This window comes from Sceloporus undulatus, chromosome 6 (genome assembly GCF_019175285.1).
Source record: "Sceloporus undulatus isolate JIND9_A2432 ecotype Alabama chromosome 6, SceUnd_v1.1, whole genome shotgun sequence".
Classification (NCBI taxonomy): domain Eukaryota; kingdom Metazoa; phylum Chordata; class Lepidosauria; order Squamata; family Phrynosomatidae; genus Sceloporus; species Sceloporus undulatus.
Window position 1 is genome coordinate 33,222,106 of NC_056527.1, and position 11,792 is coordinate 33,233,897.

An 11,792-nucleotide genomic window follows, 5' to 3' on the forward strand; every position below is an offset into this window, starting at 1 on the left:
TACACAGTACTGTCTCTCCAAACAGGGCTACACAACCCATTCCCAGTTTAAACCATTACTCCATCCTGGCTCTTCAAAGAGGACTACACAGCCCATTTCTATCTTAAGCTACTACCCCATTCTGTCTCTCCAAAGAGGACTACGCAACCCATTTCTAATTCAAACCACCAGTCCATGCTTTCCCTCCAAACATGACTACACAACCCATTTCTGGTTAAACCACTACCCCATTCTGTCTCTCCAGAGAGGACTACACAACCCATTTTATCTTGTGAGCCGCCCTGGGTGCCTTTTGGGGAGAAAGGTGGCATAAAAATGAAATAAATGAATAAGTAAATAAATTTCCTAATTCAAACCACTACTCCATTCTGCTTCTCCAAAGAGGACTACACAACCCATTCCCAGTCTAAACCACTGCCCCAAACAGAGGCCTAGCAGCCCATTTCTAAACCACTATCCCTCCCAGAGGCCTAGTAGACTCTTCACTCCCAGTTTCCACCACTCCTGAGCCCCAGGCGGAACTACACGCCGCCTCCGCCTCCCTCCTCCTCCTCCCCGGCGGCCTCTTCTCTTCTGTGGGGAGGAGGCCTGGGAAAGGCCGCAGAGGGAAGGAGGAGGCCGGCTCTGGTCGCCACAATGAGGCGGCGGCGGGCCTCCCCTTTCCCCTCCTGGGGCCGGGAGAGAGGCGGTCGTAGTCGCCTTGGGCCCGGTTTAGGCTCAGGCCGGGGAATCTAGGGATGGCCGGGAGAGGAGGAGGGCCGCAGTCTCCCTCTTGCTCCCCGAAGAGGCTCCTCCGAGGCGCCTGAGTGAAGGCCCTTCTCCTCCGTCCCTCTTTAGCCTCATCCTCCCGGGCAGAGAGAGAGGTAAGGAGAGGCTCAAAGCGGGGGAAGGAAGGCAGCTGTTTGTGTGGGGATGGTTTATTCGTTTATTAATAGGGGTTTGTGGTTGTGTCCACACTGGAGAGATAAGCCGGTTTGGTCCCGCTTTAACTACCCTGGCTCTTTGCTATGGAATTCTGGGAGTTGGAGTTTGTTGTGGGGCCCAGAATTCCATAGCAAAGAGCCAGACAAAGAGTTAAAGCGCTCCCAAACTGGGTTATCTCCCCAGTGTGGATGCAACCTTTGAGACCACTTTAACTCCCTTGGGCTCAATGCTAAAGAATCTTGGAAATTGTAGTTTTGTGGGACATTTAGCCTTCTCTATATAAATACCCATATAAATAAATAGCTGGCTAATTGCATCCAATGCCTGGAGTCTAGATTTTTTTGTTTAGGGGGGGAAGTTAATGCGGTTTCAAACTGGATTATTTCTGCAGTGCGTTTTGGACCAGTGTCACCAGCCCTGGAAGCAGTGGCCCATCTCTGTTCTCTCATCCATCCATCCATCCATCCATTCAGGTGAACACAAACAGTTAAGCCGGCTGGAGTTTAGTGCATTCTTTGGCAGCATTTTCCTTTGCTTCCTGTTTTTAAATCCTTCCTTACATGCCTCTAGGTTTTACCCTTGACTTATCCATGGGTCGTAACAGTATCCATAATTTTGGCTGCAAAACCTGCCCTCGACTCATAGTTGAGTATGTATGGTATCAGATAACAAGAAAATAAATGCATTTCGGTGTTGGAGAAGACTGCTGAAGATACCGTGGACAAATATATATATCCTATCCCTGGGAGCCAAGACGATTAAACTGAGGCTGTCATAGTTCGGCCACATCAAGAGAAGACCCAGCTCATTAGAAAAGACCATAATGCTAGGAAATGTGCAAGCAAAGAGAAAGAGAGGAAGACCACACGCTAGATGGATGGACTCCATTAAGGGGACCATAGGTATGGATCTGCAAGAACTAAGGAAAGCAGTGGAGGATAGGGAGTCTTGGAGATACAGTGGTACCCCGGGATACGAAATACCCACGTTACGAAATTTCCGGGATACGAAAAAATCCCATAGGAAATAACTGTTCCGGGTTACGAAGGTTATTTCAGGGTACGAAGAAAATTTTGGTGCTTTTCGGCACTATTTCACACGAAATCGCGGCTTTTCCCCATTAGCGCCTATGGGTTTTCGGCTTGTGAAGGCTTTTCGGGTTACGAAAGCGGCGGCGGAACGAATTAATTTCGTAACCCGAGGTACCACTGTATCTCATCCACACGGCTGAGATCAACTTGAGGGCTGTTAACAACAATAATGAATAAAGGATATATTGGAATGTGCTGCTAAAAGCGATTTTGTGCCTCTAATGTCCCTTAAATCTATACATGCCTATATGGAACAGGGGCTTTGTTGTTGGTTGCTATTAACTGCTTGTGGATGAGACATCTCCCAAGCCCCCCATCCTCCACTGCTCTGCTTAAATCTTCTACAGCTATGCCCTCCCTGAATGAGTCTAACCATCTGGCATGCAGTCTCCTTATCTCAACCTCTCAAGGGATTTTACTTTCAGGGTTTTTGTTTAATATATATATTATTTCTGAAGATGCATTCTGTCTAAATAGTGTCTTTAATACTCCAGATAACATCTCCCCCTACCCTGAGTTTTGAATACAGTATTTGGAAATAAATCCCCCCCCACACACACACATTTTAACCTTTCCTTCCAATATAGAAATGAACATTGGGGTTTCTTTAAACTAGGAAGTGAAAATCGGCAAATTCAGATTCATTTTAGCTGTAAACCTTCAGCTGACTTTCTGCTCTACCCTAGCACTTTATTTTGGTATTTTCCTGCTTATTGTACTCATATGTCCACACACTTTCCACTCCAAGACTTACAAATACAGTATATATCTTAGAGGATTTTAAACTATCTAAACCTCTGTTGCAGTGTGTGTGTGTGTGTGTGTGTGTTAAAATCCCAGACTAATGCTCTCAAATTTCTTCTAGGATGACCAAGATTTATATTTAATCAAAGTTTAAAAATATGTTCAAAATGGGGGGAAATGTAATCCTGACTATGGGCCTGAATAGACAGGCCAAAATACCATAAAGCTGCTTTGGGTCACTTTGAAAGTCTGCTGTTTAAATGACACATGCATTTTAAGAGGCCAGAAGCTGCGCCAAAGCTGCGCTTCAGTCATTAGGACTGGCCTCTTAGGACACGTGTCATTTAAACAGCAGACTTCCAAAGTGGTCTGAAGCAGCTTTATTTTGCCCTGTCTGTTCAGGCCTTATGTAACATATTTACAAGGAAGTGTAACAAAAAAAGGGGGGGGGGAGAAATAAATGCTTTTATATGATTACTTATCTTTATTCAGCATTGTTCTAGTATATTCCCTCAGCGTCATATGAAATAATGTGATTTTTTTCTTCTTTCCCAGCAGAGAATCTCTTCAGGAAATGGCCACTTCAAAATCCATGTTGAATCTTCTGACCTTTTCTTTTGGGTCAGCTATTGGGTTTTTCATATGTTATCTGCTATTTAGTTTAGTATTGGAAGAACAAATTCAGGTTGAACCTCACATCCTTTACAGTGATCCTCATGGACATCACTTGAATGATGATGAAAGAAATCAGCTGAAAGGACAAATGAATTTCAATGCAGATGTTGGGCAGCATCAAGGTATGTTATTTTTCTCTGTGGAGCAGTCTTATTTTTCTTGATCATATATAGTCTTGCAGTTTTCCACTAATATGTACTGTATTTGAATTCCCCATATCTTGAGAGCATATGAGAAAATGGTTTTCATTAAATTGTTTTGTAATATTTAAATATTTTTAACGCACAAGTAAAGAGTTTGGGAGAGTTTCACTTGGCATTTAAGAAACGAACATTGCATAATTGCTGCACAATTCTAGTCATGCCTATTCAAAAGTCCCATTAAGTGCAGTAGGAATTACTTCCTAGTAAATGAGTTTATTATCACAGCCTTAAGTGTGTGTCTGTGTTAGTAGTTTTAAACCTGGAAACTGCTTGTTGGTTTACCTGGATTCCAAATACATAGGGCTAAATCCAGCGTTACTCTAATAATAATAATAATTTTTATTTCTATCTTCCCACCTCCCGATGGTTCGAAGCGGGATCACAACAAGGTTAAAATTACAATTACAGCATTAAAACCACAGTTAAAATAAAAGCATAAAAACATAAAAGCCTAAAAACATTAACAACAATCAATCATGGGGGGGGGGCTGGTCTCGTTCCATATTAGTCGTCTTCATAGTAGGTTAGTTCCAACTTGAGCAGACCCATGTAAATGAATAGGAATGGTTGGTCTTCAGTGACATAACACCCACAGATTTCAGTGGGTCTACTTTAGTGGGGACTACATTAGATTTAGCCCATATCTCAAAATCTGGCATTTTCTGCATCACGGTGTTGGCACTCAAAATCTTGTAATAGGATCTACCAATGTGAAATGGCTTTCTAAACCTGTTTAACAAGAATGGGGATATCTGATGCAAGTTAGCAGTTAAAATTAAAAAAACAAAACATGCATGCTTTGACCATATAGTTCATTAAACTTTATATGGAAGTGACTAGAACATAATAACATGTAGACAATAGATGTTCAAAATATGTACTACAGGATTGGGCAGCTGCGGTGAGGGCCAATTTTCAACCTGTGCACCCCCTGCCCCTTACAAGCTATACCGGTGCCTCAGTTTTGGTCAGTTTTCAGCCCCCCCCCACCTGTTGTGGGCTTGGAGGGGGGCAAAATTGCTGCGTTTTGCAGTGGTTTTTCAACCATGAGGGGCAAAAATAATCTGAAAAAATTGAAAGGTCTGGGGGCTTCAGGAGGCTTCAGAGTCTGCATTTTGGAGCTCCACAGAATGTACTGTATGTAGCAGATACAAATTCTTATTCGGTTAGCTCAGTTACTCATGACATGTCCACAACATCAAGAAGTGTAAGCTTAGGAAGATCTAAAGTCATCCCTGATTCTTGATTTTTTGAGCGTGCCAGTAAATTTATTTAGGGACAGATGTAGTTGTTCAGTATATCTTCTTGTAACATGAAAGCTGCTAGATCAGGCTTTCAGATTATTGAGAGATCAGTGGTGTTCAGACATAGATCATACACCACATGTCTGAAGGTTTCATGTACTGATGGCATTTTATGACTTTCTTCTCCAGATGAAAAAAAATATATTGCTGAAGAACTATACCAGAAGGTAAAAATCCTTTGTTGGGTGATGACTGGTCCTCAAAATCTGGAAACAAAAGCTAAACATGTCAAAGCTACATGGGCCCAGCATTGCAACAAGATGCTATTTATGAGCTCTGAAGAAAACAAAGACTTCCCAACAGTGGGATTAGAAACCAAAGAAGGTAGAGACCAGTTGTATTGGAAAACCATTAAAGCTTTCCAGTATGTACATGATCATTATCTTGATGAAGCAGACTGGTTCATGAAGGCAGATGATGACACTTACGTTGCACTGGACAATCTGAGATGGCTTCTTTCAAAATACAGCTCTGAAAGACCTATTTATTTTGGAAGAAGGTTTAAGCCATTTGTGAAACAGGGCTATATGAGTGGCGGTGCAGGCTATGTGCTGAGCAAGGAAGCTCTGAAGCGATTTGTGGATGCTTTTAAAAATAACAAATGTACTCATAGCTCCTCTATTGAAGACTTGGCATTAGGCAAATGCATGGAGAGCATTAATGTAGAAGCTGGAGATTCCAGGGATACAAGTGGCAAGGAAACCTTTCACCCATTTGTGCCAGAGCATCATTTAATCAAAGGATACCTACCCAGAAATTTTTGGTACTGGAATTATAACTATTACCCTCCTGTGGAGGTAAGTTTTATTTTTTTATTATAAGTGGAGGTGCTATGATATTGTCGTCGATATTATAACATTTTTATATGCTAAACTGACCACTAGAAAAATAACATTTTAACTCTGTATGTGTTAATACTTACAGCTGTCTTTATCCTATGATCCATCTAGTCCATTCCAGTCCACTTAACATATGCTTTCCAAGATTACAGACAGAGATTTTTTCCTACCTGAGAACTCCCTCCCTCCCTCCCTCCTTCATAGGTGCATGTACATGGTACACGTGTGTGTATGCACAGAAACACACAATTGGAAATAACTGTGATTTCCTGCATAAATCACTATGTTTTATGGTTCTTTTCTTCTTAAAAATGTTCTGATTCTGTTGCCAAATAAAGTCAGGAGGAAAGATTGACATTGTATTTTCCTTGCTCCCTAAGTGCGAATGTGCTTTAATTTCATGTTCTTGTACAGCATCTTGTGGTTTGAGATGATTTTTGAAAGAAACTGTCTTTCAAAACTAAACTCTGTTTTTCTGTTTTTGTAAAGAAAAAATGGAGCACATGCTATTTAAATATTGCATTGCGACTTAATCCCCTAAATTAATATTACTAACATTTAAATTGATTGAAGATGTGAGATATCTCATCTTTTGGTCTACTTTTTTCTTTTCTTCGTAGGGTCCTGGCTGCTGTTCTGACCTGGCAGTTTCATTCCACTATGTTGATGCCACTACTATGTATCATTTGGAATATTTGATTTATCATCTCCGTCCTTATGGTTACCAGTTCAGGTACAATCCTGATTCTCCTAAGGACTCAGGAAAGCAAAATTTAAGCGAAACAGCAAAGGGTGACGTAAAGTCCAAAGCAGAACAAGAAATCCTCTGAAAGCCTCTGAATAAAATACTTCTTAGTGCACTGAAGAAGCCTTATGAGATGGTGAACGAACATATTTAGCTTACAGTAACTAAATGGGTTTGCTAAACATGTATATCTGTATTTTAAAAGTGTTCCTTCAAGTGGCTGCCTACTACAGATTCCTTTCTAATCTGAGGGGAAGGATGTTTCACATGCCACGAGACTGCAAGGTCAAATCTATAAAGTTTTCTATAAAGCATCGTAGGTCCTTAATTTTGATTAATTCAGATACACACAAACCATATATTGAAACTCTTGTTATCCAGATTCACCTGTGAACATGCAGTATTTTAGTCCTTTTCTCATGCGAATGCCTTCCGTTTACTAAGCCTGGTACATTAGATGATGACAGATACTTTGCTAAAGAGATTCAAGTGTGAATGTGTTTTTAAGAAAAGTCTTTATATAAAAGAAATTCAAGTGTGAATGTGTTTTTAAGGAAAGTCTTTCCATAAAATAGATTCAAGTGTGAATATATATGTTTAAGGAAAAGCTTGTCCCACAGTCATCTTTCAAGAAATAATCCTTCTGTATAAAGTTTGCATTTATATTTGCATTTAGCATTTGTAAAATTATGAATAGTTTGAGTTTCGCATGTTATACAGATGAGTTTCTTGTTTCAAAGAAAATCAGTACAGTTCACACTGTCAGAAGGATAGCAGAAATGTGGATGAATACAGAGAACTCATTAATGGAATGAGTGCTGTCTTACAAGATGAGGAGTGAATAATCTTTTGACTGCTAGGGCTATATATGGTTCCAGCTGGTGGGACTACACCACCTCATGCTACATATCCAACTCATTGTGGGAGTTTCATTTCCTTCCCACTCCCTGAAATTGGTGAGATATGAGGGATTTGGCACCTTCCATCACCCAGTGATCCTGACTAACCACATTACCGCACTACACTCTTAAAGTGCTGCTATTCCACTTTTACTGCTCTGGCTGCCTCCTGTTGCATTCTGAGGTTTGTAGTTCAGTGAGGCCTAAAACCTCTCTAGCTGATAATTCTAAATGCCTTCCTTAAACTGCAAACCCCAGAATTCAGCAGGCGGCAGCTAGAGCAGTTAAAGTGGAATAGCAGGGCTATAAGAGTGTAGTGCGGCAATCTATTAAGAAACAACAGCCTCTGCTACATTGAGTTCGGGTTGCAGGGGAGTGGATAGCCTTTCCCCTTCCCCAGCAATTCTGATCAAGATTGCTGTCTCTTGGCACTGTTAGAAAAAATGGCTGATAGGCTGTGGATAACAGTGGCTTGGAATCAGTCCACTTGAAGAGTAGACAAGGCCCACAAGTGGCTAAGAGGCCACAGGTTGCCTGTATGTGCACTAGACAAACAAATTAAAAATGTATTCAAATGAACTTCCTCATGCTGCTTCTGGAAAATAAATTACTGTGATAATATAGGTAGTGGCAGGACAGTCATAGCCCACATATTTATGTTAGTTTGGTACTATTTACTCTCTTTTTTACAATTCAACTGAAAAGCCATTTTTGTTGTTTTTGTTTAAAATCTGGACTTGCACCAAGATAGCTATTGCTTAAGCTGGAAAATGAGGCTGTGTTGCTTGTCCAGTACTTCAGGTGTTCTTTAATTTCTGTTTAGAGGTAGATGCCTGTAATTATTTTGATGAGTTTGAACAGTGTGCCTGTTGCTTGTGTGACATTCACTGGTTCATTTAAACTATGATTTCCCTGTGTATTTGATTGTCTTACCTATTAGGCCAACTTTAAACAAAGCCCCTGCCAACACATGAAGGAGCTGTATACTTTGCGCTTAAATATGAACCACAGTGCAATTTTCTGGTATTAATTCTGCCCTCTCACTCAATATGCTGTGTACCGATTTGGCCTAGTAGTTTCTCATTTTGGTATTCAGACTTTTTTCACTTAATTGTCATGCTGAAAGTGAGCAATCAAGGCATGCTTTCTGTCTTGAGTTCATCATATTGATGTTTAAATTGAGATTATGTACTTGATGATGTGTACTAGTTGAAAGTCTTGGTGAAGCATACTAAACTTATTGCAATTTGTTTTTTAAATGAGTGGGGACACTGGACCAGAACTAGTGTCTTCCAAAATTGTTTACTTTATAGTTGCACATGTGCTTTTGCCTTTCTGACATTAAAACATGTGATGACACTGTCTATTGCTCATAATGAATGCAGTACACTCTTAATATTTCATTGTAAAAAAGCAGGGTGTGCCTCACACAAGAAGAATAGACTAGATATTCTCTTATTTATTTTATAAATTTGGCCTGTGGAGGGGTTCTGAAAACTGGAATTAACAGAATGCTGCAGACTCTTTGCTTTGCTTTTGTTTCTGAGTTGTTGCTTCACTTTTAGATCAATTATGAGGAAGAAGTGCAAAAGTGATAAACAGACCTGTCAAACAGTTCTTGTGGCAGATGTGCTGCCAAGATTAATATTAAGCTATTTTGCTTATTTATATATTAGGTTTAAGCAAGTTGTTGCCAATACCAAATGTAGAGTACTCCCAAGCAGTTTTTGACAGTAAGAATGTGGAAGAAGTGATGAGTTATCGTGGGATGGTCACAAACTGAAGAGTATTGTCTGGTTCTCCTGTAAAAGCCCAAGAATATTGAAGGGTATTTCCACTATAAAAACCTCTGGAAGCCCAGTAGCCTGTTCTCCAGCCTATTAGTAGTCTCTCCTCTTGGCTTTAGTGGCATTCATCTATTTGCCTATCTACCTCAAAGCACCTGGTGTCAATTTGCAGGTGCTCTAGTGAAGTTTGTTGCTAATCTGAGAGAAAACTGAACTGTTTGAAGGATTTTTTGCTTCAAGAATGATAATAACTGTTGTTATTCACTCATGAGTCCAAATGGTTAAGGTCTGCCAGACCAAAATGGAGTCACCCCAAAATTTCTTCTATATACCTTCTATATACCTTCTATATACTTCTATATACCTGCAGGTCTGTTTGGGTATATAAAGGTATATTTAATATATCAGTGTATATATACATATACAGTACATAAAACACATCCCCCTCTCCCATTCCAGATGGGTGGAAACTTAAAATGACATCTGAGAGAAATGAGTGGGAAGTAGAAAGTAGAGGTAGCAGGGATGAAGGATTTAGCCTATACAGGGATGTTCAAAGAATAAAGTAAAGGGGAAAGGATGCCCTTTTGCATTTTCCCACTGTATAACAATAATGTTGTGGTTCTAGATTCTCAGCCCCTAACCTGAGCCATCCAGTACTGTAGGGACATAGGAAACTGTCTTATATTAGTTCGGACTGTTTCTCCTTCCAACTCATTGGTGTCCACTCTGAGTAACAGAAACTTCCTAGTTCCTTTGTATTATGTGCTTACCTGATCCTTTTAGTACCACAGTGGAAGGCCTCAGTGGTCTGGGAAAAGTCCAGTTTTTCTGTTCCCTGCTCTGTGCTGTTACTGCCTTCTCCCCAAGCTGCTTAAAAAGGACTACAAGATTTCTTTCCCAAGATGACTGGAATCCCTGAGCAGGAGGAGCCTTCTGCATAACACATCATCCCAGAAAGTTCCCTAATGCTCATGAATATCTATCCGCACATGCATGAGGGCTGTAGTGAATCTCTGCTATGTATGCATGATGGTACAGGCATCGTTCTTTAGTGTAAAGTTCAAAGAATACAGCTGAACCAACTACACACTTTTCTGACCAGGGGTGCCTTTACTCTGAATGGTTATAACCTGTCTTCTGATAAACATATTGCGTTAGGGTTCAAATTGTTCTCTACATCTTCATCACTTTATTTAAACATCTATCTCTCGTGTTATGTTCTGTATAGACATGCAGGAAAGAATGCATTTGCCAAGTTCTGAAGCTAGACTATTTATAATCTCTTACTGCATCCTTGTTCTAGGTGGTGCAGGTTATATTGCTTAATTTAAGCTCTGAGCATTTTTAATCATGCCAAAGCTTGTTATTGTCTGATGGCACAAAATGTCTTTCAGTTATTGTTTATACCGAAAAGCTCTACCTTGTAGATTGGCATCAATTGCAGTACTGAACTTTCATCTTGATCTGTTTTGCTTTTGTATTTTTTGGCATAATATGTAATGTGCTTGCCTCCAGTTTGCATGTCAAAACATTCCAGTTCTGGTGAATATTACCTAACCTGTTTAATTTTCAATCACTTTTTTAAAAAGGTTTCTCTTAAAAATGTTTCTTACACATTTGATACCATCAGCAGTGTTGAAAGTACTTCATTGTTAGCGAAGCTTGTGAAAGTTACTTTTTTTGTTCTATAGCCCTCAGAATCCCTTCAGCACTATTGGCCATGCTGGCTGGGAGATTCTGGAAGTTGTAATCCAGAAAAGTAACTTGTCCACATACTGTATAATTTTTTTATATTGTATTGTACTTTTCTTTAGTATCTTTGACATCTGATTTGAGTGGAATCACGAAGCTGATACGAGGTTATACAGTACTGTGGACAAAGTACAAATTGACTCCATCTTTGCTTTTATGTATATTTTAAAATGATACCATATTCAGCAGGTTGTAAGCTTTATCTTGGTCTTCTGCTAATAGAGAAAATGTTGCGAACTGTCATTTCATAGAGCAACTTTCCTTAATGTATATTATATACAACATAGTATATAAATCTTCCTGGAAACACATTCGAAACGACATATTAACTGCTGAATGGCATGTTAATGTTAAAAAATGACTTTTACATGACAAGACCCATTTTTTTCACAGCAAATAGTGGTTAACGTGTTAGTTCATGTGATCAACAAATGAATGTTTTTGCAGTATCATCTTTGAAGTGCCTTTTACTGGTTCTAGCAATTAATTTAAATGAGAAATGCACCAATAAAAATAACCACAATTTTTAAAATGTCTCCCTTGTAGCTTTTATTGTACTGTGAATATATTTTGATGAATGGATCAGATATATCAATTTTACATGTATGAATTCTGTATATTTGCCTTTCTGTATAGATTTTCTTACATAAGATGGATTTAAAAGAGTTGTTGAACAATTATCTCAGTTAGCCTAGATGGGCTACTTTATTGTGATGCAATAACTCTGCAAGGTCAGTTCTGCTACCTCAGATCATTTAACCAGATATGTCAGGAACTTAACCTATTGTCCTTTAAATAAGAATGAAGAGGAAATAAAGGACAAACT

The 11,792-nt window shown here is 39.5% G+C and overlaps 1 protein-coding gene across 1 annotated transcript; it reads left to right on the plus strand.

The window, feature by feature from the left end:
• Positions 1-546: 546 nt before the first annotated feature.
• C1GALT1 (core 1 synthase, glycoprotein-N-acetylgalactosamine 3-beta-galactosyltransferase 1) lies at positions 547-11,489 on the plus strand. Its single transcript, XM_042475621.1, has 4 exons — positions 547-863; positions 3,315-3,556; positions 5,071-5,738; positions 6,401-11,489. The coding sequence occupies exons 2-4, from the start codon at positions 3,334-3,336 to the stop codon at positions 6,608-6,610; spliced, it is 1,101 nt and encodes a 366-aa protein (XP_042331555.1). The 5' UTR covers positions 547-863; positions 3,315-3,333; the 3' UTR covers positions 6,611-11,489.
• The last annotated feature ends 303 nt before the right edge of the window (positions 11,490-11,792 follow it).

What these genes read in the sequence shown, in the direction of transcription:
- C1GALT1 (XM_042475621.1), top strand. Translation starts at nt 3,334, where the DNA reads ATGGCCACTTCAAAATCCATGTTGAATCTTCTGACCTTTTCTTTTGGG. An exon ending in AGATGTTGGGCAGCATCAAG is followed by an intron (nt 3,557 to 5,070) that starts GTATGTTATTTT and finishes TTTCTTCTCCAG; the next exon opens with ATGAAAAAAAATATATTGCT. An exon ending in ACTATTACCCTCCTGTGGAG is followed by an intron (nt 5,739 to 6,400) that starts GTAAGTTTTATT and finishes TTTTCTTCGTAG; the next exon opens with GGTCCTGGCTGCTGTTCTGA.